Genomic DNA, 26,652 nt, shown 5'->3' with positions numbered 1-26,652 from the left:
ATAGTTGTGGGTGAGGACAAAGTTCAGCCACCAGATTTGCCGTGACATTATCAGGGATACTTTGTCCTCACCCACAACTATTTCAGATTTGGGGACAATTTATATCTTCAAGTCAGTAGGACTGCTATGGGTACCTGCATGGCCCCACAGTATGCCAACATTTTTATGGCTGATTTACAACAACGCTTCCTCAGCTCTCGTCCCCTAACGCCCCTACTCTGCTTGTGTTACATTGATGACATCTTCATCATCAGGACCCATGAGAAGGAGGCCTTTGAGGAATTCCACCAGGTTTTCAACAATTTCCACCCCACCATCAACCTCAGCCCGGACCAGTCCACACAAGAGATCCAGTTCCTAGACACTACAGTGCTAATAAGCGATGGTCACATAAACACCATCCTATACCAGAAACCTATTGACTGCTGTACTTACCTACATGCCTCCAGCTTTCATCCAGACCACATCACACAATCCATTGTCTACAGCCAAGCTCTAAGATACAACCGCATTTGCTCCAATCCCTCAGACAGAGACAAACACCTACAGGATGTCTTTCAAGCGTTCTTAAAACTACAGTACCCACCTGGTGAAGTTAAGAAACAGATTGACAGAGCCAGAGGGGTACCCAGAAGTCGCTTACTACAAGACAGGCCCAACAAAGAAACTAACAAAATGCCACAAGCTGTCACCTACAGCCCCCAACTAAAACCTCTCCAGCGCATCATCAAGGATCTACATCCTATCCTGAAGGACAATCCCTTACTCTCACAGACCTTGGGAGACAGACCAGTCCTCGCTTACAGACAGCCCCACAACCTGAAGCAAATACTCACCAGCAACTACACACCACACAACAAAAACACTAACCTGGGAACCAAACCCTGCAACAAACTCCAGTGCCAACTCTGTCCGCATATCTATTCAAGGGACACCATCATAGGACCTAACCACATCAGCCACATCATAGAGGCTCGTTCACCTGCACATCTACCAATATGATATGTGCCAGCATGTGCCAGCAATGCCCCTTTGCCAAGTACATTGGCCAAACTGGACTGTCTCTACTCAAAAGAATAAATGGACACAAATCTGACATCAGGAATTATGACATTCAAAAACCGGTAGGAGAACACTTCAACCTCCCTGGTCACTCAATAACAGACTTAATAGTGGCAAATTCTCCAACAAAAAAACTTCAAAAGAGACTCCAGCATGAAACTGCAGAACTGGAATTCATTTGCAAACTGGACACCATCAAATTAGGCCTGAACAAAGACTGGAAGTGGATGGGTCATTACAAAAACTATTTTTACCATACTAATTTCCCCCTACTGTTACTCACACCTTCTTGTCAACTGTTTGAAATGGGCCACTCTCATTACCACTACAAAAGTGATTTTTCCTCCATTGTATTCAACTGTTAATTGAATTATTTCGTTAGACTGACCCCCCCACTTGGTAAGGCCCCTCCCATCTTTTCATGTACAGTACTATGTATATGTATACCTGCTACTGTATTTTCCACTCCATGCATCTGAAGAAGTGGGTTCTAGCCCACGAAAGCTTATGCCCAAATAAATTTGTTAGTCTCTAAGGTGCCACAAGGACACTTCGTTGTTTTTGCTGATACAGACTAACATGGGTACGACTCTGAATCCTATTATATCAATATCCTCATTGAATACAAGGCACTCTAGTTAACACATCTTATTATTTAGACTTCTAGTATTTGTATGTAAGCATTAAAAAAATTGTCACTTTTTAGTTGACCTGACTTGAGATTTAGACTTATAAGTCTCCTCTGGAGATAATCATATGGTTTCCCTTATCTGTGTTAATGGCAACTTAGAATGATAAATGCATCTAATGGGCCAAATTCAGAGGTGCTATAAGACAGTATCTCTTATAGATTAGTAAGTGAGTGAGTCTAAATTGGTCTAACATACATACTGAGGGGAAAGAATGTGTAAGCTATATGCTTACTTAGGCCTCGGCTATCCTACAAATATAGCCATATTAAGGGACTCAGGTATAACATACTTCTAAATTATAGGATAGGCAGACCTTAACTGTTTCAGAGTAGCAGCCGTGTTAGTCTGTATTCGCAAAAAGAAAAGGAGTACTTGTGGCACCTTAGAGACTAACAAATTTATTTGAGCATAAGCTTTCGTGAGCTACAGCTCACTTCATCGGATGTGACCTTAACTGTGGTTCTGTAACATGACTAAAGCTTTGGTCATGTCTATGCCTTAGCCTGGTTACAGAACAGAATTAAGGGCCAATGTATGCTTCAAACTGGAACCATGGCATGGGACAACCATGTTGTATGACTGGGTTTTCAGAGGTAGAAGTATCTAATGTAAGTTGACTCTTGATCTTTCCTGTTAATTTAGCCTAAGTCTCTATAGCAATAATTAAAAGTAGCAGTAACAAGTTTAGAGTGAGCTGTTAGGAAAGCAAAGAAAGGCTGGACTGAATTCTGATAAAATACAGAATTAGCCTTCTGCCCAGGATGCCCATCAACGTTCCTTCCTCCAACTCGCCCTCCACTATGTTAGAAACCTTCTATAGGTTTGTGAGGCCTCTTACACATATTTCTGACATTTCAGAGGACTGTAGCTGGTAGAAGTCCCATTTCTTGAAGTGTCACCAAATATCTATTCTCCTCCCTGTTCACTGCTCTGCCTGTGCCTCCTCTCTCAACAGCTGTAAGGATGTGAAGGGAAATGCAGTTTAGTGCCTGCTACTTGATTTAGCATCTGACAATCTCTCAGTGACCCCTACAAAGTATGAGGTTAGGAGAGGAGGGCTGGTAATGTTCTCTGGGTCAAGTTTCCTCAAATTTTATTAGAGCTGAAGAGTCGCTTATGCCCACATAGCCTGAGCCCAGCAAAGCCCTTCAAACAAGATTCACTACACTCTAGCTGCTCCTCTACATATGCCTTTCAACGCCACCCACACAGACATACATTCTACTTCTGCAGGCATTCTCACAGAAAATGCTGCTCTGTCTGTTTTACAGGGACCCTGCCACAAAGACATTTTCTCTAATCAGAGAGGCATTGTAACTAAATGCAAGTTACTTTCACCAAAATCCAAAATGGTAACTAGGAGACAGAGCAAGAAACATTTTCACTTTGCTCCAATCCATTCATGACTTTAAACACTAATCCCCTTTGTACCTCTCCTCCAGAGCCAGTCCAAACCTGCAGCCCCTTCAGTCTGGTACAGAGCTTCTGCAAGCTTCATTTAAAAAGCAGAGAAGAAAAACATGAAAGGGGTTGGAAAAGAGTAGCCTTTCTTCCTGTCCCAAACTCGGTCTGGAGTGGAGAACTGTGTTTGTATGTTCTGTATATTTGGAGCAGTGTAGAGACAGGGCTTTCAGTAAGAGGGACTGCCTGTCTGTCACAGCCCACAGCATTCATCTGCAAACACTGCTCTCCATTCACAGGCTGCCAGGCCTGGGAGCAGAATGAACCAGAGAAACTGTGAGAGAGTGAGGAGGGAACTGAGGTGGGGGTAGGGTGTGAAGGGAGACAGAGGGAAGAAGGTGGGGGGGGCCTAAGAATTGTGAACAGAACAGACATGAGAGAGGTTACTTTATAAGAAGAGAGAAGACAGACAAGAAGTGAGAGGAGAGGAAGTGGAAGAAGAGACAAGGGAGAAGAAGGGGAAATCAGAGAGCTAAGAATACACAAAGCAGGGGAGGGTTACATAGACACAGGGGGTCTTATGCTGTTTTATCATGAGGACTGCATCTTGGTAAAGCAATGAGGTAGACACTTCCACTCCCTCATCCTCATTCACAGGCCCATTAGTGAGCACCCAACATACTTGTGACAGCTACAGAAACTGGAAGAAATCATGTCAGGAAACTTTATTTTTAACTGACTTTAATTAGATGCATTTTGTCCTTGCAGGCCACAATGCTTACAGACACCAGCACCTTCAGCATTAAATATAAAACTCACTTCTTCATTCACTGTTTCCTCCATAACTCATGAAGACCCCATATTCAAAAAACAGAGTCCCTGCAGAAGAGGAAGGAGAGATTCTCATGTTACCCTTAATAATCTGGGCAGCTCACATCCCAGTGTGCTGGCCATGGCATAAGAATACATAGAATATCAGGGTTGGAAGGGACCTCAGGAGGTCATCTAGTCCAACCCCCTGCTCAAAGCAGGACCAATCCTCACAGATACATACATATACGGTTGGGAGGAAAAAACAAAAAACCAAAATCACACTATGCTGACCTTTGCTTTTCATTTCATCCATCCACGTAGCTGTTCATTTCTTCTCCCTTACCTGCCCTGCTCCCCAGCCCCCTGGTTCCTTTCTCCCTGTTCCCTTGCCCATGCATCCCAGAGACCTGACTCCCTACTCCTTTGAGTATATTACCCAGCTGTTTGGTTCTTCAACTATCCAGCACATGCTGTCTGGCTGTCTATCCCCCTGAACGAACTTCCCAGACAGTTGGTTGCCTTCTCCACTGGACATTTCTCTCCCTCTAATAACTCATGATAGTGGATGGCAGCTCCAGTCCTGCCAAAGAACTCATTCACCAAGGGTGACTCCCATTTCCCTTCACATAGCATCAGTCTCCAGTGAAGACAACTTTGTTAATTCCTTCTTGTTTTCAGCTCTTTCTACAGGCATCCAAAGAGCTGGACCAAAGAGCAGCCAATATCAAATGATCTGCTAGACCTCCAGTGACTAGCACTCTAGTGCAAAACCTTAACAGTGACCTCACCAATGTTAAGGCAGAGTAACTTCCAAGATGTATAGAACATCTGAAAGCCGCATGTACCCATCTGTTGATACAAGAGAATCTGAGACTACCATGGAAGTTTTGTGCCCAAGGGCAAGTTTCATGAAACAGAGGTATGTGTTGTTTTTTTGGTATCTGTTGGAAGTAGAAGCAGAAGCCTTATGGAGTGTGTTATTGACAAAGTTATAGGCAATATGAAAGCAGCAGGGAATGCAGAAGACTTTTCCCTTATTTTCCTTATTTTCATGGTTTTCAGGTTTTGAATTGATAGGCTGGAATCAGAAACCCAAACTGAATGCTAAAACTGTATTGTAATGGTTAGCCTCTAGGTGATGCCATGTGTAATATACCTTGCCTTAGCTGTAACAGCCATCCCTGGCAATGCATAAAGTATCTCACAGAGACTATATCTCTAGTACTTTTCTCTATGATGGAAGCTGTGTATCCAGTCCATATCCAGTACAGGAGCCTGACCTGCTAGTAGCAGCCCTGCAACTACAAGGAGTACATGACATGGTGTCAGAAGTAAATGTATTTGGCACTGGTGCGACTGCTGCTGGAATACTGTGGCCAATTCTGTTGCCCACAATTCAAGAAGGGTGTTGATAAACTGGAGCAGGTTACATAAAAGAAAGGCCATACTGGGTCAGAATGGTCCATCTAGTCCAGTATCCCAGTCTCTGACAGTGACCAGTGCCAGAAGATTCAGAGGGAACGAACAGAAGAGGGCAATTTCAAGTGATTCATAACCTGTTGTCTAGTCTCAGCTTCTGGAATTTGGAAGTTTAGGGACACCCAGAGCATGGGGTTGCGTTGCTGAACCTCTTAGCTCATAGTCATTGATGGACCTATCCGCCTTGAACGTGTCTAATTCTTTTTTGAACCCACTTGTACTTTTGGCCTTAACACCATCCCATGGCAACAGGTTCCACAGATTCACTGTGCATTGTGTGAACTACTTCCTTTTGCTTGTTTTAAACCTGCTGCCTATTAATTTCATTGGGTGACCCCTGGTTTCCGTGTTATTGGAAGGGATAATAACATTTTCCTATTCACTTTCTCCACACCATTCTTGATTTTATAGATCTCTCTCATATCCCCCCTTAGTCATCTCTTTTGTAAAATGACCAGTTCCAGTCTTTTTAATCTCTTCTCAGATGGAAGCTGTTCCATCCCCACTGATTATTTTTGTTGCCCTTCTCTGCATCTTTTCCAAGTCTAATATATCTTTTTTTTTTTAAGATGAGATGACGAGAACTGCACAATTCAAATTGTGGGCATATAATGGATATATATAGTGGCAATATGATATTTTCTGTTTTATTATCTGTCCCTTTCCTCATGGTTCCTAACATTCTGTTAGCTTTTTTGACTGCTGCTGCACACTGAGCGGATACTTTCAGAGAACTAACCATGACAACTCCAAGATCTCGAGCAGTAATGGATAATTTAGATGCCACTATTTTGCACATATTTTTGGGATTATTTTTTCCAATGTGGGTTATTTTTCACTTTTGAACAACGAATTTCATCTGCCCTTTTGTCACCCACTCTTGTGAGATCTCATTAATAACTCTTCACATTCTGCTTTGGACTTAACTACCTTGAGTGAATTTGTATGATTTGCAAATTTTGCTACCTCACTATTCACCCCTTTTTCAAGATCATTTATGACTATGTTGAATAGTTCTGGTCCCAGTACAGACCTCTGGAAGACACAACTATTTACCTCTCTACATTCTGAAAACTGACCATTTATTCCTACTCTTTATTTCCTATCTTTTAACCAGTTACTGATCTATGAGAGGACCTTCCCCCTTTTCATTGATTGCTTACTCTGCTGAAGAGCCTTTGGTGAAGGGACCTTATCAAAGACTTTCTGAAAGTCCAATACATTATATCAACTGGATCACCCTTGTCCACATGCTTGTTGGTTCAGAGAAGACCCCAGAGAATTATTGAAGGATTAGAAAACATGTCTCATACTGATAGACTCAAGCAGCTCAGGTTATTTAGCTTAACAAAGAGAAGGTTAAGGGGTATCTTGGCCACAGTCTATAACTACCTGTCTCAGGAACAAATATTTAATAATGGGCTCTTCAGTCTAGCAGAGAAAGGTATAACATGATCCAATGGCTTGTAGTTGAAGTTAGACAAATTCAGCCTGGAAATAAGGGATTAAGTTTTAACGATGAGAGTAATTAACTATTGCAGCAATTTACCAAGGGTCATGGTGGATTCTCCACACTGACAATTTTAAAATCAAGATTGTATGTTTTTCTGAAAGATCTGCTCTAGGAATTATTTTGGTCTGTGCTATATAGGAGGGCAGAACAGAATATCAAAATGGTCCCTTCGGGCCTTAGAATCTATTAATCTAACTGATGCCAGAGGAGAACAGAAACAGAAGGGAAACAGCAACACAGGTTTCAAACAAAAGGGGGGAAAAGCAATACAGGTTGCAGGATTACATCCACATACCACTCTTTAGTGCCCTAGAGAACTTCAGTTGTGACAGGCCTTCAGAATACACAGACTGAAGGCAGCATTTTGCAAGATTTCACATTGCTATTAAACTCCATAAGGAAACTGCAGACACATAGGTGTCGTCTTTAATTTATGCCAATCCTTTGCCTTTACTGATAACAGTCACAAAGATGGCTCTGAAAGAGTCTGGCTATGTTTATGCCTCAGAGAAGTATGGTTTATGAGAGGGCATGTTTTCACCAGAGAATTCAAGAATGAGGGGAATATGTTGAATTTTTTATAAGAGTTTGGCATGCCTTGGCAGAAAAACTGATTTTAGGATAGTCAAACATTAAAATATTAGAGCTAGATTGGTTATTGTGCTTATAGACAAAAGTCTCTCACAGCCGCAACAATTAAACAGATTTAACCCTACACACAGCTATCCATATAACAAAACAGACTGAGCTAATGAAACAGAAAAACAAAACAACTTGTCAAAAGAAAAAACAGAAACTAGCTTAGAAGCAGTACAAAGACACAACATGAGTGCTAAAAGTACTTATTATAAGAACTCCTGAGGCTGTAAGGGATAAATTATAAAATCTTTCAGATTAAAAGGCACAAGATATGGAAAAATTCATCTCCCAAGACATGTGTCCAGCCTAAGGCGCAAGATGTAATAAATGCACAAAATAATATTTTGCTGCTGTTTGCTGCATGTGACAAGACCCACTCCAATTTAGGCTTAAACAGTTTCTTGTAGTCTTTATTTTATATGCTTTATGATAATACTGTTATCACCTATGAGTTATATATACATGCAAAAATAGAGAGGTCAAGAAAAGTAATCGATCAAGTTACTTCTTCTGGGGGCAGGGTGACTTTTTCTTGTCTCTGGTCTTCTCCACTCTTTTGTTGTCAATCACTAATGCCAGTGAAAATGAGGCAGGATCAGAGGCTAAAATAGGGAAAGAACAAGTTAAAAATTACTTAGAGAAGTTAAATGTCTTCAAGTCACTAGGGCCTGAGAAAATACATGCTAGACTACTCAAGGAGCTGACTGAGGAGATATCTGAGCCATTAACAGTTATCTTTGATAAGTCATGGAAGATGGGAGAGATTCCAGAGGACTGGAAAAGGGCAAATATAGTGGCCAAGTATAAAAAAGGAAAATTAGGACAACCTGGGGAATTACAGACCAGTCAGCTTAACTTCAGTACCAGAAAGATATTGGAGCAAAACATTAAGCAATCAATTTGCCAACACCTAGAAGATAATGAGGTGATAAAGTAATAGGCAGCATGGATTTGTCAAGAACAAATTATGTCAAACCAACCTAGTAGTTTCTTTGACAGGGTACAGAGTAGCAGCCATGTTAGTCTGTATTCGCAAAAAGAAAAGGAGTACTTGTGGCACCTTAGAGACTAACAAATTTATTTGAGCATAAGCTTTCGTGAGCTACAGCTCACTTCATCAGATGCATCCGATGAAGTGAGCTGTAGCTCACGAAAGCTTATGCTCAAATAAATTTGTTAGTCTCTAAGGTGCCACAAGTACTCCTTTTCTTTTTGACAGGGTAAAAAGCCTTGTGGCTGGGGGGAAGCAGTAGATGTGGTATATCTTGACTTTATCAAGTGGGATCCTGCAGGAATCAGTTCTGGGTCTGGTTCTGTTCAATACCTTCATAAATGATTTAGATAATGGCATACAGAATACACTTATAAAGTTTGTGGATGATACCAAGCTGAGAGTGCTTTGGAGGATAGGATTAAAATGTAAAATGATCCGGACAAACTGGAGAAATGATCTGAGGTAAATAGGATGAAATTCAATAAAAGCAAATGCAAAGTAATCCACTTAGGAAGGAACAATCAGTTGCACACATACAAAATGGTAAATGACTGCCTGGGAAGGAGTACCATGGAAAGGGATCTGGGGGTCATAGTGGATCACAAGCTAAATATGAGTCAACCCTGTAATACTGTTGCAAAAAAGCAAACATCGTTTTGGGATGTATTGGCAGGAGTGTTGTAAGCAAGACACAAGAAGTAATTCTTCCGCTCTACTCTGCACTGATTAGGCCTCAACAACGAATTGTGTCCAGTTCTGGGCCCCACATTTCAGGAAAGATGTGGACAAATTGGAGAAAATCCAGAGAGCAACAAAAATGATTAAAGGTCTAGAAAAATCATGACCTATGAGGGAAGATTGAAAAAATTGGGTTTGTCTGGAGAAAAGAAGACTGAGATGGGATATGATAACAGTTTTCAAGTTTTCAGCATAAAAAGATTGTTACAAGAAGGAGGGAGAAAAATCGTTCTGCTTAACCCAGAGGTGGGCAAACTTTTTGGCCCGAGGGCCACATCTGGGTATGGAAATTGTATGGCAGGCCATGAATGCTCATGAAATTGGGGGTTGGGGTGCGGGAGGGGGTGAGGGCTCCTGCTGGGGGTGTGGTCTCTGGGTGGGGCCAAAAATGAGGAGTTCAGGGTGCAGGAGGGGGCTCAGGACTGGGGCAGGGAGGGTGGGGGGGCTGGAGGTACAGGCTCTGGGTAGGGCTGGGGATGGGGGTTGGGGGTGCAGGAGGGTGCTCTGGGCTGGGACCGAGGAGTTCGGAGGTCGGAGGGGGGATCAGGGCTGGGGCAGGAGTTTGGGGCACAGGAGGTGGTTGGGGTGCAGGCTCCAGGTGGTGTTTGCTTCAGGCAGCTCCCAGAAGCAGCGGCATGTCCGCCATCCAGCTCCTAGGCAGAGGTGCAGCCACGTGGCTCTGCATGCTGCCCTATCCACAGGCGCCACCACCGCAGCTCCCATTGGCCATGGCTCCCTTCCAATGGGAGCTGCGGGGGCGGTGCTTGGGGTGGGGGCAGCGTGCTGAACCCCTGGCTGCCCCTATGTGTAGAAGCCGGAGGGGGGACATGCCACAGCTTCTGGGAACTGCATGGAGTGGGGCAAGCCCCTGACCTTGCTCCCTGGCAGGAGCTTGAAGACCTGATTAAAATGTTTGGAGGGCCAGATGCAGCCCCTGGGTCATAATTTGCCCACCCCGCCTTAACCTCTGACACTAGGACAAGAAGCAAGGGGCTTAAAATGCAGCAAGGGTAGTTTAGGTTGGACATTAGGAAAAACTTCCTGTATGGGTAGTTAAGCACTGGAATAAATTGTCTAGGGAGGTTGTGGAATCTGTATAATTGAAGATTTTTAAGAGCAGGTTAGACAAACACCTGTCAGGGATGGTCTAGATAATAGTTAGTTCTGCCATTAGTGCAGGGGACTGGATGAAATGACCTCTCATGGTCTCTTCCACTCCTATGATTCTATTCACTAAGGACAACCAACTGAGTGGGGTGCAGTTAGGTTGGTTTTAAAGGTACATTTGTTCCTTTAAATGTGTTAAAGGTACATTTGTTTGTCTGACTCTCCCACTTGTGGCCTGGTCTACACTACAAAGTTAGGGCGACATAAGCCCTGTTATGTCATTGAATAATGTATGTATCTGGCCTAGAGTGTAAGGTTACACCCTGAGCCCTAGAAACGGGATAAGGGTGGGTGCCCCACCCCTAGAGTATGCAAGTAACAGAGAATTGTGTGCGGGTAACACCCTAAGAGGCAGGTTACCATGGCCAGCTGTCCAATGTACTTATATAGCACCCATTGCCATCGTATGAGTGCCTCATAACCTTTAATTAGTGTATTTATCATTGCATCACACCTGTGAGGCAGGGCAGTGCTATTATCCCCATTTTACAGATAGGAAATTGAGAGACAGTTTAAGGGTAATATTTTCAGTATATTACATTGACTTTCAATGAGACAAATTCTTAATCAAGAACTTTTGAAAATTTTACCTTAAGAGACTTGCCCAAGGTCAGACAGGAAGTCAGTGGAAGACCTAAGGTAATATCCTAACCCCTGGATCATCCCTCCTCTCATGGTTGTGGTGTGAGTGGGCCTTAAGGGGAATCTGAAGGGAGACAGTGCAGCAGGGGCATATACTGATTTGAGGCAGAAGCTCCACATGTAAGGGATGATATTGGAGTGAGGACAAAAGTACTAGGGGGGAGAAGCAAACAATTTGGTATGACAGGAGTCCTAACCTTCCAGAGACCACACAACCTCCCTCATCTCCTGGTATAGTAACCCTCCAAATTAGCTAAGGAAATTAGTCAGTTCCTTCATTATAGCCATCTGGGAATACATTTTCCTAATTTAATTTCACTTAAAGCAAAACATTACAATAAACAGGAAGAAGCCATCAGACAACAAATATTATATAGCTTGATATAGAATCCTTTCTAGCACTTGGGTTTTGTAGGAAAGAGATAAAATGTGATGCCCCTTCACAGAGCAATGCTGTGTACCTACTGGAAGCTTGTATACTAGAGCCAAATGCTAAGGAGCAGGCTCTCTGTGTGTTCTGTTCATACAGGTCTTAGTCACATGGAAATTATTACCTTGGAGCTCAAGAAACAACATAAATGGCTACATAACCTGAAAGAATGTCTAAAGTCCCCTTTATGTAGATAGTTTTAAGGCTGATTGTTTTCAAGCAGTTGCCTTGGAGATCAAATGCTGCAAATTTGGAAAAGAGACACAAGCTAAATTGATAATTAGAGCTCATGAGGTGATTCCTTCTCTCTAGGAAGCATTTTGGAAGTCAGCCCATGCATGCTAATAAAGTATAACCTCAAATTTTTACTGCATGCAATGCTTGTCTGCCCAGGTCTACTGTCACACTATGATACAGGACAATTAGCAAGTTCCTTGAAACAGATCCTGAATTTGTTGTATATTAGGAGTTAGGGTTTCATAGCACAGACCTTTCTAGTCTTTGCCATGTTATATAGCAAATGCAATACTAATCGTGCAGTGAAATAATGAATGAGAAATAAATTTTTAAAATATTTATTTTACTATGAAATGTGAAGGTTTATGTCCTTTCAAATGTTTATAATCTGTATAACTGTGGTTGTTCTCATCCATATAAATGTCCAAACTCTTTTTAGTATGTTAAGGTCTTGGCCTCCATGAGCTTATTGCAGTGAGTTCTACAGGGTAATTATGCATCAGTTATACAACAAAATGCAGTTTCATACACTATAAGGTCATGCATCTACAGAATGGGGGTGGGGGCTGTATCCTGGAAAGCAGCAACTCTGAAAAGTATTTAGTGGTAATGGCAGATTGACCACAGGGTCCCAGTGCAATATTGCACCTAAGAGAGCAAATGCAATACTTGATGTATAAACAATGGAGCAGAAGTGGGGAAGTGACTGTATATGACTTTGGTGAAACAGCTATTGGAACAGGATGCTGGTGTTTACATTTTAAAAATGATGTTGAAAAATTGGAGAGGGTGAAAAGAGTAGGCACAAAAACTATTTGATAGCTGGAGAAAATGCCTTACTGTGAAAGACTTAAAGAGCTCAATCAGTCTAGTTTCTCAAAAAAGAAGATTGAGATGTTACCTTGTTAGAGTATATGAGTATCATCACAGGAAGAAAATACCAGATAATGAAAGGCTCTTGAATATAGCAAATAAGAACTACTGGCTGGAAGTTAAAGCCAAATTCAAATTAGAAATAATGCACATATTTAATAGTGAAGATGAATAACCATTAGAAAAAAAACTACCAAGGGAAGTGGTAGATTCTTCATCTTTTGATCTCTTCAAAGCAAGTTTGGATGTCTTTGAGGAAGATATGCTTTTGCCACACACAAGGTTCAGTGCACAGTACTGGAGTAACTGAGTGAAATTCTGTGTTATGCAGGTCAGACTAGATGATCAAATGGACCCTTCTGACCTTAAACATTTTTGAATTGTGTAAAATCATTCTTTTATCAGTTTTAAATTTGTTGCCGTTTTATTTTGGTGACTTTCCTTTTGTTCTAGAAGTTAAGTATATAGGAAATCTGCTGTGGTCTTCACTGTACTGTTCATTTTTGTATGTATTATCTAGAGCAGACTCCTAAAAAACATATTGTGACAAAGTTCCTCCTCTACCTTGGTGGGTCTTGCGCTTATTGGCGGATTTGCTCGCCTTGGAGCTTCACAGCAGCCCTCAGTTTGGCCGTTTTCATGAACCCACAGTCCAGGTCAGATCCTCCTGTATCTGACCAGGAGTTGGGAGGTTTGGGGAGAACCTGGGCCCACCCTCTACTCCGGGTTCCAGCCCAGGGCCCTGTGGAATGCAGCTGTTTAGAGTGCCTCCTGGAATAGCTGTGCAACAGCTACAACTCCCTGGGCTACTTCCCCATGGCCTCCTCCCAACACCATCTTTATCCTCACCATAGGACCTTCCTCCTCGTGTCTGATAATGCTTGTACTCCTCAGTCCTCCAACACTCCGCGTTCTCACTCTCAGCTCCTAGTGCCTCTTGCTCCCAGCTCCTTACACGCGCACCACAAACTGAAGTGAGCTCCTTTTTAAACCCAGGTGCCCTGATTAGCCTGCCTTAATTGATTCTAGCAGCTTCTTGATTGGCTGCAGGTGTTCTAATCAGCCTGTCTGTCTTAATTGTCTCCAGAAGGTTCCTAATTGTTCTGGAACCTTCCCTGTTATCTTACCCAGGGAAAAGGGACCAACTTAACCTGGGGCTAATATATCTGCCTTCTATTACTCTCCTGTAGCCATCCGGCCCGATCCTGTCACATATCCCCCCCATCTGCTCAACACAATGGGGTTGGGCAACTTGGGACATCAGGCAGTGTACTCGTGACAAGCCATCTGCATTGCCATGGTGGCTTCCAGCCCGGTGTTGTATGGGGAATTGGAAAGGTTGTAGGGACAGGAACCATCTGGTCACCCTTGAGTTCTTCTCTTTATTTCGCTGCATCCACTGGAAGGGTGCATAGTCAGTCACAAGGGTAAACCATCATCCCAGAAGGTAGCCCTAGACATGCCACTACTATGCTGAGCTGCATGCAATTCTGGGGGGGGGGCATCACTACTACCCTACCCGTCCATGGACTTCAATGATGGGGTACTCTCCGCCATGCCTGAGGATTTTGCAGATAGGGAAGATGAGGAGGAGCTTGAGGAGAGCACAGCACATCATTCTCCCTGACAGCCAGAATCTTTTTCTCACCCTGACTGAAATACCCTCCCAACCCAACAAAGCCGGAGAAGGGACTTCTGGTGAGTGAACCTTTTTAAATATAATACATGTTATAACAGCAAGCATTTAATGATTAAGTAGGCCTGAGGACTTGGGATGCATTCGTGGCCAGTACAGCTACTGGAAAAGTCTGTTAATGTGTCTGAGGCTGGAGCGGAAATCCTCCAGGGTCATCTCCATGAAGCTCTCCTGGAGGTACTCTAAAAGCCTTTGCAGAAGGTTTCTGGGGAGAGCAGCCTTATTCCGTCCTCCATGATAGGACACTTTACCATGCCATGCTAGTAACAAGTAATCTGGTGTCATTGCATGACAAAGCCTGGCAGCGTATGGTCCCAGTGTTTGCTGGCATTCAAGCAACAACCATTCTTTATCTCTCTGTGTTATCCTCAGGAGAGTGATATCGTTCATGGTAACCTGGTTGAAATAGGGGAATTTAATTAAGGGGACATTCAGAGGTGACCGTTCCTACTGGGCTGTTTGCCTGTGGCTGAAAAGAAATCCTCCCTGCAGTTAGTCACTCCCTTTTTTTCCTCCAGCAGCTGCAAATGTTTCAAGCCTCCCTCCTCCATCCCAAAGGCTATCTCAGATAAGACGGCAAAAAAAAGGCACACGCAATGAAATGTTCTCTGAGCTCATGCAGTCGTCCGGCACTGACAGAGCTCAGCAGAATGTGTGGAGGGACACAATAGCAGAGTACAGGAAAGTGGCCAATGAACATGAGGAGAGGTGGCGGCAGGAAGATCAGAGGAGGCATGAGGCAACGCTGGGGCTACTGCGGGATCAAACGGACATGCTCCATTGTCTGGTGGAGGTTCATGAATGGCAGCAGGCTCACAGACTGCTGCTGCAGCCCATTTAACTCCCCTCTCTTCTCCCCAAGTTCCATAGCCTCCTCACCCAGTCGCCCAAGAACGTGGGGCGGGAGGGAGGCTCTGGGCACCCAACCACTGCACCCCAGTGGACAGCCCAAGCAACAGAAGGCTGTCAGTCAAGAAGTTTTAAAGTGGCCTTTTCCTTCCCTCCTACCCTCCTCCCACACCCCACCTGGGCTACCTTGTGAGTTTTCTCCCTATTTTTATAATCAATTAATAAAGAATATATGTTTTTTAAATGATAGTGACTTTATTTCCTTTGCAAGCAAGTTGTAATCAAAGGGGGAGGGCGGGTAGCTTACAGGGAATTTAGAGGAAACCAAGGGGGTGTGTTTTCATCCAGAAGAAACAAACAGAAGTGTCAAACAGTAACCTGGCCAGTCATGAAACTGGTTTTCAAAGCTTCTCTGATGTGCAGCGCTTCCTACTGTGCTCTTCTAACCGCCCTAGTGTCTGGCTGCACATATTCAGCGGCCAGGCGATTTGCATCAGCCTCCCACCTGCCATAAATGTCTCCCCCTTACTGTCACAGAGATTGTGGAGCACACAGCAAGCAGCAATAACAATGGGAATATTGGTTTTGCTGAGGTCTGACCGAGTCGGTATACTGCGCCAGCGACCCATTAAACGTCCAAATGCACACTCTACCACCATTCTGCACTTGCTCAGCCTATAGTTGAATTGCTCCTTACTACTGTCCAGGGTTCCTGTGTACAGCTTCATGAGCCAGGGCATTAAGGGGTAGGCTGAGTCCCCAAGGATAACTATAGGCATTTCAACATCCCCAACAGTTATTTTCTGGTAGGGAAGTAAATCCCTTCCTGCAGCCATTTAAACAGACCAGAGTTCCTGAAGATGTGAGCATCATGAACCTTTCCCGACCATCCCACATTGATGTTGGTGAAACATCCCTTGTGATCCACCAGTGCTTGCAGCACCCTTGCAGTTTATGTACTGACTGCCCTGGTGATCCGGTCCCAAGATAGGGATATGCGTTCCATCTATACCCCACCACAGTTAGAGAATCCCATTGCAGCAAAGCCATCTAGTATGACCTGCACATTTCCCAGAGTTACTACCTTTGATAGAAGCAGCTCAATGATTGCGTTGGCTACTTGCATCACAGCAACCCCCACAGTAGATTTGCCCACTCCAAATTGATTATTGACTGACCAGTAGCTGTCTGGCTTTGCAAGCTTCCACAGGGCTATTGCCACTCGCTTGTGAACTGTGAGGACTGCTCTCATCTTGGTATTCTTGTGTTTCAGGGCAGGGGAAGCAAGTCACAAAGTTCCATAAAAGTGCCCTTACGCATGCAAAAGTTTTGGAGCCACTAGGAATCATCCCAAACCTGCAACACTATGCAGTCCCACCACTCTGTGCTTGTTTCCCGGGCCCAAAATTGGCATTCCACAGCCTGAGCCTGCCCCAGTAACACCATGATCTCCAAATTGCTGGGGACCTCGGTTTTAGAGAAATCTGTGTTCATGTCCTCATCATCACGCCGCCCTCGCCTGGTTTTTCAGGTGCTGGTTCTGCATAAACTGCATGATAATGTGTGAGGTGTTTACAATGGTCATAACTGCTGCAGTGAGCTGAACATGCTTCATGCTTGCTGTGCTATGGCGTCTGCTTGGGCTATCCAGGGAAAAGGGCGTGAAACGATTGTCTGCCATTGCTCTGATGGAGGGAGGGGTGACTGACAACATGGCTTACAGGGTTGGCTTACAGGGAATTAAAATCAACAAAGGAGGTGGCTTTGCATCAAGGAGAACCAGACTGGCCCCCTCAAGGATAAAACTCAAAACCCTGGATTTAGCAGGCCACTGATTTCACGGAAGGAGGGAAGAAGGGAGGAGAAAATGAATACAAAAAAAATCTGGTCTATTTCTTGTTTTGATCCACTTCATCTATCTTTATACATCTTGCTGGCAGCAGACGGTGCAGTATGACTGCTGGCCATTGTCATCTCCTGGCTACTTATTAGAAGACGGGGCAGTAGGACTGCTGGCAGGACTGAATCACCATGAGACAAAACTTAAAAGGGAAATGACCTGGCTGAGCCACTCCCATGTTTGCCCAGGCACCCCTGACCGACCTCACCGAGGTCGGCTAAAAGAGCACCCTGGAGTATGGCGACAATGGCTACCAGTCATACTGCACTGTCTGCTGCCAAAAGGCAATGAGCTGCTGTTGTGTAGCAATGCAGTACCGCGTCTGCCAGCACCCAGGAGACATACAGTCATTGTGAGCTGAGCGGGCTCCATGCTTTCCATGGTATGGCGTCTGCATGGGTAACCCAGGAAAAAAGGTGCAAAACAATTGTCTGCCGTTGCTTTCACGGAGGGAGGGAAGGTGGGGCCTGATATGTACCCAGAACCACCCACGACAATGTTTTTGCCCCATTTTGGGATTTCTACCCAGAATTCAATTGGGCGGTGGAGACTGCAGGAACTGTGGGATAGCCACCCACAGTGCAATGCTCCGGAAGTCGATGGTTGCCTCGGTAGTGTGGACGAACTCTGCCGACTAAATGCACTTAGAGCATTTGTGTGGGGACACACACAATCGGCTGTATAAAAACGCTTTCTACAAAACTGAATTCTATAAATTTGACCTAATTTTGTAGTGTAGACATGGCCTAAGTATTTAAAAATGACATTTATAAAATAACATGGTGTAAAACTATCATCATCAGAAATTGCAAATTAAAACTTTTTAAATGTATAAGCATTTTACTTGCTTGGGTGCATTTGCCTCATGGTGCACAAATTTGAACTCTGCTTCAAAAATTTGCACAGAAGACATTTTTTGTGCACACGGCCTGTCAAAAATTAGAGGGAACATTGGTCCTGACCTGCAGGGGGTGGTCAGTAAAACTGCTGAAAGGATGTGGTGAGAAACTCTGGTTTAATCTGATATCGTTTGTTAAGTTACATAGCAGTAAACTTAACTTCAATTTCTTTTAATCATTTCTGACTTTTATGCCTCATTTGCATTCACTTAAAATCTCTCTATCTGTAGTTAATAAACTTGCTTGACCTAATCTAGTGTGTTTAAACTGAAGTGTCTGAAAATCTAGCTGAGATGATAAACTGACATATTATTCCCTAAAAGGAATAATAGCCTTAAAATATTTGTACTGTCTGGGAGAGGACTGGGCCATACAGCCTGGGGGAAAATATCTGGGGGAAAATCTGAGACTGGGGGTGTGTTGTAGTCACCCTGCAATATAACCAAGGCTGGCGAGAGCCAGTGTGCAACCCAAATGTGGCTGGCAGAATGCAGTTACACACAGACACTCAGGGTGTGGCTTTCATGCTGGAAGGCTCTTTGTGTGGCCCAGGTGGGAGCTATTTCAGCAAGGCATTGTAAGGCACCCAAGATTGTAGGGCAGGGGTGACATAGCCCCCCACTGTTCTGGACTGTACCTTGGTATGTCACACCTTATCTGTACATATGAAAATGGGCTAGGACCCAGCTAACACCACAACTGTCTTGAGCATGGTGTACCGCATGAATAGCGGTCAAAAGGATGCTCTGACAGAGCCTAAGTTCATCTACACAAGAATGGGAAGCAAAGTGATCATCAGTGGAGAGTCCATGGCTACAAAACTTTTGGCCACCAGCGTAGGCTAAGCCTTGAATCTCACCACGTGAGAGTGCAGCTTTAGATACTCCATTTACAAAAGTCACATTCCAAAAATCTGGATAACAATCCCCCCTAAAACAATGCTGCCTTTGGTGAGACACAACTGAGAGAACCAATTCAGGACAAATTGCTTAGAGCAGGGCAGCTCAAGGCTGGGGTTCCTTTGCACACCATGGCAAACCAAACCAGCCAAACAGAGAAGACTTTGGTTTTACCCCACTGGCTATCCAGAATTCATACAAGCAATTCCCTTAGACACTCCAGTTTCCCAGTATCACCACCAGTGCCACTTGTTATGGGGATGTATGGTTATGAAAACCAATACCCCAGTAAAAGAAAAAGGTTCTCCAGATTGCAAAGGGCCAAGCCCCAGACCCAGGTCAATATACAAGTCAGATCTTACCCACAAATCATGCTGTTGCCAATCCTTTAGAATCTAAAATCTAAAGGTTTATTCATAAAAGGAAAAAAGACATAGATGAGAGCTAGAATTGGTTAAATGGAATCAATTACATACAGTAATGATAAAGTTCTTGGTTCAGGCTTGTAGCAGTGATGGAATAAACTGCTGGCTTAGGTCAAGTCTCTAGAATACATCTATAGTTGGGATGGGTCATTCAGTCCTTTGTTCAGAGCTTCAGTTTGTAGTAAGGCTCCTCCAGAAGTAAGAAGCAGGACTGAAGACAAAATGGAGGGGTTTCCAGGATCCTTTATATTCTCCCTCTTGTGGGTGGAAACCCCTCGGTTTTCCTGTGCAAAATTACAGCAAGATGGAGTTTGGAGTCACACAGGTAAGTCACATGTCGATGAATGACTCGGTTCTTTACAGGCTGATGCCATTGTTTACATGTTAGTTTGAACGTTCCCAGGAAAACTCAGATGTGAACTGTCATCTCCCAAAGTTTATTGTCAGTTAAGTGTTTCTTGATTGGGCACTTACTGAGAATAGTCCTTTCTCAAGAAGCTGACCAAATGCTTCACTGAGGCTATTTAGAATCAAAACACATTGAGATACAAGTACATAGCCAATATTCATAACTTCAACTACAAAAATGATACACACACACACACACACACACACACAGCATAATCATAATGAGCAAATCATAACCTCTTTATAGACACCTCATACAACAATCTTCATACAATATTTGCTGCAAATATATAACAGTGGTTGCAACAATGATCTATATGGTTACAGGTTATGTCAGTAACGTTGCACCTCCCTTTACTTATCCCCCACATGACTGCACTAATGAAGGAAGAGGAAGAGAGTTTAGCCTTTCAGAAAGAACCAAATGTATCCCTTAAAATTACGGGGCACTACGATGTGATGTGATGGTCACATGTGATGGTCGTAAGAAATATATTGTTGGTGAACGTCTGAAAAGTGCTAAGCACAAAAGTCAATCAAAACAGCAGAATTATAGTCGCCTATCAGAATAGAGAGACTTGCATACTAACATCAGGTTTATCAAGAAATAGCTGGACAATGAACATTGAAATCCCTGCGCTATAGCTAATGGATGGCAGGAGCTCAGACTACACAGATTTGCACACTGCAAAGTTGTGAAATAATTAACTATACATTGACCATGTAAACAGACATCCAGAACAAGAGTGAGGGGAATTAAAAATCACAAAATGTACAGTTATGAGTCAGTAACTGTAGAGCACCCTTGCACTCTGGCTGAATGAGACATCTCCATTTCTGTATGACACAGGATACAAAGTAGTTATCAAGCTGCAAAGTGACTATAAAATATCAGACTCAAAGATGTTATGAACAAACCAATATCCCTTCTTCTCTGTCTTGAGGCATATTATTAGTCCTGAAGTGAACAGTGGATCTCTTTCTGTATCACAATTCAGATTCACAGCATTTTTTCTTTACACTACAATGAGAGAATCAAATTCTCCTTGCCCTTCTCATTCAAGTAGTCCCAATGAAGTCAGTGGGAATACTTACATATTATGAGCTCAAAAAGTTACAAAAACATCCAGAAGGGTCGCCTTAAATCAACAATAAATTATGTATAAGATTGAATTTAGGAAGTGTATATATAGATTTCATTTGGCATTAATTACTAGTGTGCTATATTGCCCTCATGGGGGGAGGAAAATTGTGAGGTATTCCCTGTATATTATATTTATTATTAGTATGTATATAAATGCCCTCATGAAAGAATTAATAAAGTCACTAGCCTCCAAACTTATTTTTACCATGATGCCTCTGGAACACTGCCAGCTAATATTAGCTAGGCAAGGAATGAACTGCAATGCCTACTACTGATCTCCTTATTTATCTCCAAACAAACTTCTATCTACAGCAGTGGTTCCCAAACTTTAACAACCTGTGAACTAAAATGTCAAGTCTTGCAAACCCCCTCCTAAAAATGAATATTTCCTGGGATTTCCTCTTTACCTGAGTATAATTATAAAAGCATTGATCTTGGAAATAAAAAATTTATGTTTTTATGACATGCTTATTACACTCTTTATTATTAATCATTACAGTATTTTTATTACATTATGAAAAGGCAACACTCTTCCAAAATCTCACTTTCATAGCTTGTGTCACTTTGAATAAGCCTGTTATAAGACAAGGCTCCTATGTTTCATCAAGGAGTATCAGCTGTGAAACAGCATGAATGTATTTAAGAAGCCAACTCAAATAGTTCTTCCTAAACAACCATTCAGGTCTTGAGCAGTCCAGGCAAACAACGCAAGTTACAACAAAACTTAAACTTGTTCTTCATAATAATTTTAAAAACAATACTAGCTGCCTATTTAATTTTAAAAACAGCAAAAAATATCCACCTCCTTTTCCATTTCTTATAAGGAGTCTTGAAGTTTAAATTTCCTCAGTGTGATGGATATGCTTGCTTTGATCTGCTTAGCTCTTGGAAGTCCAGCGGCTCCAGGCTGCTGGCCCCGGGCTGCCCGGGGTCCCTAGGGACAGCTATCTTCCATTAGGGAATTTTTTCGCTGAGAACCCCCTATAACATTTTGCAACCCCCCAGGGGTTCATAAATCCCAGTTTGGGAACCATTGGTCTATAGCTAATCTACACAAAAACATTTCCCACACTGTCACTGTAGCGAGGCGATGATTCACCGGTGCGGCACCTCCTGCTAGTTGTCTCGGGAATTAGCTCTTCCAGACTCGAGCGTCCTCTGCAGGCTGGTGTCTCACCTGCCGCTTGCCCCCCGTGTCCCTCCTGGATCCCGGTGCCCTTTACCCTAGGGTTCTGACCTAGCAGTACCCTTACACTCTGGGTCTCCCCTCCCAGGGGAACCCCCAACCCTCTAAACCCACCTTGCCTCAGTGGCTACTGCCAGTCATCATCTAGCTCCCGCTCACTGGGGCAGACAGCAGTCTGTCATGGCACTCATCATTAGCAATGGGTTAGGACCTGCTGCCTCTGCCTAGTCCCAGGCTGCACCTCTGCAGCCCCAGTACCTTTGTAGTACCTCACCAAAACCTGCAGCCTGGGGAGTTGCCAGGCTGGAGCTCCCCAGCACCTCTTGCCCTTTTCCCAATCCTGCTCCACTCCAGGTACCCTGCTCAACTCCCAGGCAGCCAGGTCCTTCTCTCTCTCTCTCTCTCTCCAGCGAGAGAGAGAGAGAGAGAGAGAGAGAGAGACTCTTTTTGAGCTCCTGACTCACAACCCTTTTATAGGGTCAGCTGTGGCCTGATTGGAGCGTGGCCCCAGCTGTTTCCCCAATCAGCCTAGCCTTTTCTCTCAGCCCCAGGCCTCTCCAAGGGCTGGCTTTTAATCCCTTCTGAGCCGGAACGGGGTGACCGCCCCGCTACAGTCACCTCATTCCCCATTTATTTGTTTCACCCACCTGTTGCCTTTTGTCTTAAGACTGTAAACAGGTTGGAACAGGAATTGTTTTATTGTATGCTTTATCAGTGCATAACTCAATCGGTACCTGACCTAGCTGGGGGCCATAGGAATTACTTCAAACACAAGAATAGTAGCAAGTCAAACATAGATGAACTGCATGTAAAAATTAGGGGCTATAAATCCTAATGGAAACAGTTATTCTAACACTTACCTTACAAGTGATCCACGAAGAGGGAAAGCTATAGATCATTGTAGTTAACTTTCATTTATTATTACAGTGCACCTTGCCAATTGTGCAATATTGTACTTACAAGAAATAATCCCTTCCCAACACAATGATCAGATTATGGCGTGACACATGACATTGAGTTACTCCCATCTTGGCATGTATTGCTACAAATGTTATCATAATATAACTTGGGCACCTAAAGTCAGGCATTTAAATCCATATCCGTATTCAGATACCCTCATAAGCAGTCTGATTTTCAAAGGTGCTGATCACGTGCAATATAGCCTCTTAGAAATTGAGCCCACTTATTTCAGGTTATGCCAGCATAGCTATGCCCTCTGAGCCTCCTAGTGAAGACACAGCATATGTTGGGAGAAAAAAGGGAACTCTGCTGCTGTAGAAACACTACCTCCCCCAGAACTATGTTAGCTATACTGACAGATGCACTCTTTTGTCAGCATAGCTGAGTCTACACTGTGGGGTTTGTTTGAATAATTATTAGGGCTGTCAAGCGATTAAAAAAATGAATCCAATTAATCACACTGTTAAACAATAATAGAATACCATTTATTTAAATATTTTTGGATGTTTTCTACATTTTCAAATATATTGATTTCAATTACAACACAGAATACGAAGTGTACAGTGCTCACTTTATATTTATTTTTGATTACAAGTATTTGCACTGTAAAAAACCAAAGAAATAGTATTTTTCAATTCACCTAATATAAGTACTGTAGTGCAATCTCTTTATCATAAAAAATGAACTTACAAATGTAGAATTATGTACAAAAAATCTGCATTCAAAAATAAAACAATGTAAAATTTTAGAGCTTGCAAGTCCACTCAGTTCTACTTCAGCCAATCACTCAGACAAACAAGTTTGATTATAATTTGCAGGAGATAATGCTGCCTGCTTCTTGTTTACAATGTCACCTGAAAGTGAGAACATGTGTTCATATGGCACTGTTGTAGCCGGCGTCGCAAGATATTTACGTGCCAGGTGCGCTAAAGATTCATATGTTTCAGAGTAGCAGCCGTGTTAGTCTGTATTTGCAAAAAGAAAAGGAGTACTTGTAGCACCTTAGAGACTAACAAATTTATTAGAGCATAAGCTTTCGTGAGCTACAGCTCACTTCATCGGATTTGCAAAAAGAAAAGGAGTACTTGTGGCACCTTAGAGACTAACAAATTTATTAGAGCATAAGCTTTCGTGAGCTACAGCTCACTTCATCGGATGCATCCGATGAAGTGAGCTGTAGCTCACGAAAGCTTATGCTCTAATAAATTTGTTAGTCTCTAAGGTGCCACAAGTACTCCTTTTCTTTTTGCAAAGATTCATATGTCCTTCATGCTTCAACCACCATTCCAGAGGACATGCATCCATGCTGATGACGAGTTCTGTTCAATAATTATCCAAATCAGTGCAGACTGACACATGTTCATTTTCATCATCTGAGTCAGATGCCACCAGCAAAAGGTTGATTTTCTTTTTTGGTGGTTCGGGTTCTGTAGTTTCCACATCGGAGTGTTGCTCTTTTAAGACTTCTGAAAGCATGCTCCACATGTTGTCCTTCTCAGATTTTGGATGGCACTTCAGATTCTTAAACCTTGGGTTGTATCTATTTTTAGAAATCTCACATTGGTACCTTCTTTGCATTTTCATAAATCTGCAGTGAAAGTGTTCTTAAAAGTAACTATGTGTGCTGGGTCATCATTCGAGATTGCTATAACAGGAAATATATGGCAGAATGCGGGTAAAACAGAACAGGAGACATACCATTTTCCCCCAAGGAGTTCAGTCACAAATTTAATTAATGCATTATATTTTTAACAAGCATCATCAGCATGGAAGCACGTCCTCTGGAATGGTGGCCAAAGAATGAAGGGCCATACAAATGTTTAGCATATCTGGTGCATAAATACCTTGCAATATCTGCTACAAAAGTGCCATGCAAACACCTGTTCTCACTTTCAGGTGACATTTTAAATAAGAAGCAGGCAGCATTATTGCCTGCAAATTGTAACCAAACTTGTTTGTCCTAGCGATTGGATGAAGTAGGATTGAGTGGCCTTGTAGGCGCTAAAGTTTTACATTGTTTTATTTTTGAATGCAGTTATTTTTTTGAACATAGTTCTACATTTGTAAGTTCATTTTTCATGATAAAGAGATTGCACTGCAGTACTTGTATTAGGTGAATTGAAAAATACTATTTCTTTTGTTTTTTATGGTGCAAATATTTGTAATAAAAATATCAAGTGAGCACTGTATACTTTGTAGTCTATGTTGCAATTGAAATCAAAATATTTGAAAATATAGAAAACACCCAAAAATATTTAATAAATTTCAATTGGTATACTATGGTTTAATAATGCAATTAATCACGATTAATTTTTTTGAATTAACTGCGATTAATTGACAGCCCTAATAATTATATCACTAGGTGTGTATTTTTTTCATACCCGACAGACATTACTATGACAGAAAAAAATTTTAGCTGGTAGAACAAGCCCAGGTATCTAACGTTAAACTTCCAAGGTTGAAAATTGTGATCAGCATTCTCAATGAGGCCGACTTATTTTGGTAAATTGTATGATTTTCTATTTTTTTTTTTAAATGCATCCAAGTATCCTATTTTTTTAAAACTAAATATTCAGCAGACATCTTTATTGAGCTTCTCCATCAATGCTGACATTTAGATGCTCTTGTAAGACATATGAAATTATTTTACATTTATGGAAATTAAATTCAATTTGCATTTGTGCTGCCCTTGAATCCACTGGAATTTTTTCAATCATCAGTGGCACTTACCAACCTACGAAATTTCAGCAACAAATGCTAACAATGTGTTATTCACTTTGCCCTCGAAATAATTAATATATTAACATGCAAAGGTCACAATACAAATTCTTAAAGGCTCTCACTCTTCACCTCTTTTCACTGATATGCAGCCAACCATCAAAATGTTTCCTATTATTACCGTTTATTATTTATATTACAGTAGTGTCTGAATGCCCCAAATGAAGGTTGGGGCCCCATTGTGCCGCATGTTGTACAAAAACCTAAGTGACAGCCCTTGCCCCAAAGAGCTTACGGTCTAAATATTTTACAATCTTATGGTGTAAAATCTGAATATCGCATAACCAGTTTTCATCTATTTGCATCTTACCTTGTGCTTATTTTTCTTAATCTTTCACATGGGACCTTATCATGAACTTTTTAAAAAAAAAAAAGTTATTTTTTTTTTCCACCTTCCTCTAAACAACTGGCAGAAGATGAGAGATTCTGGACAAGTGGGGAATGTCTAGTGGATACATTAGGAAATGGTATAGAAAATGGTCATCTTTAATGTCTACTATAGTGTTTGGTAAGGACATATTAATTAAAGTCACTTATACTAAATTTGGCGGTGTAGCAAATACCAGTGAAGACAGAGAAATAATACAAAGGGACCCAAAGAGAACAGAAATAGGGGAAGGTAATAAAATCAGAGAAATGCAAACTAATGCATCTTGCAAAAAGTAATCAAACAAAAACTAACTGGGCAGGAGAAACCTAGAATATAGGAAGGCTGAAAGAGCCATGGACAGCAAATTAAACAGGAGTTTGTCATTTTGTGATGCATACACAAAGATATCACATCATGGAGCAAGGCAGACATAGTCTCTCTTCTGCGCAGAGCTGTGT

General features: G+C 42.3%; 1 protein-coding gene across 1 annotated transcript in view; it reads right to left on the bottom strand.

The window, feature by feature from the left end:
* Positions 1-8,032: 8,032 nt before the first annotated feature.
* The window catches only part of CCDC51 (coiled-coil domain containing 51), a 36,758-nt gene continuing 18,138 nt past the window's right edge, over positions 8,033-26,652 (bottom strand). Inside the window, exon 3 of the mRNA XM_043518833.1 lies at positions 8,033-8,201. Coding sequence (XP_043374768.1) covers positions 8,169-8,201 — 33 coding nt within the window. The 3' untranslated portion in view covers positions 8,033-8,168. The remainder of the gene's footprint in view (positions 8,202-26,652) is intronic.

The sequence above is a fragment of the Dermochelys coriacea genome, chromosome 7, assembly GCF_009764565.3.
Source record: "Dermochelys coriacea isolate rDerCor1 chromosome 7, rDerCor1.pri.v4, whole genome shotgun sequence".
Taxonomy (NCBI): domain Eukaryota; kingdom Metazoa; phylum Chordata; order Testudines; family Dermochelyidae; genus Dermochelys; species Dermochelys coriacea.
Note: the sequence above shows the minus strand (reverse complement) of the source record. Positions and strands in the feature narration are given on the sequence as shown.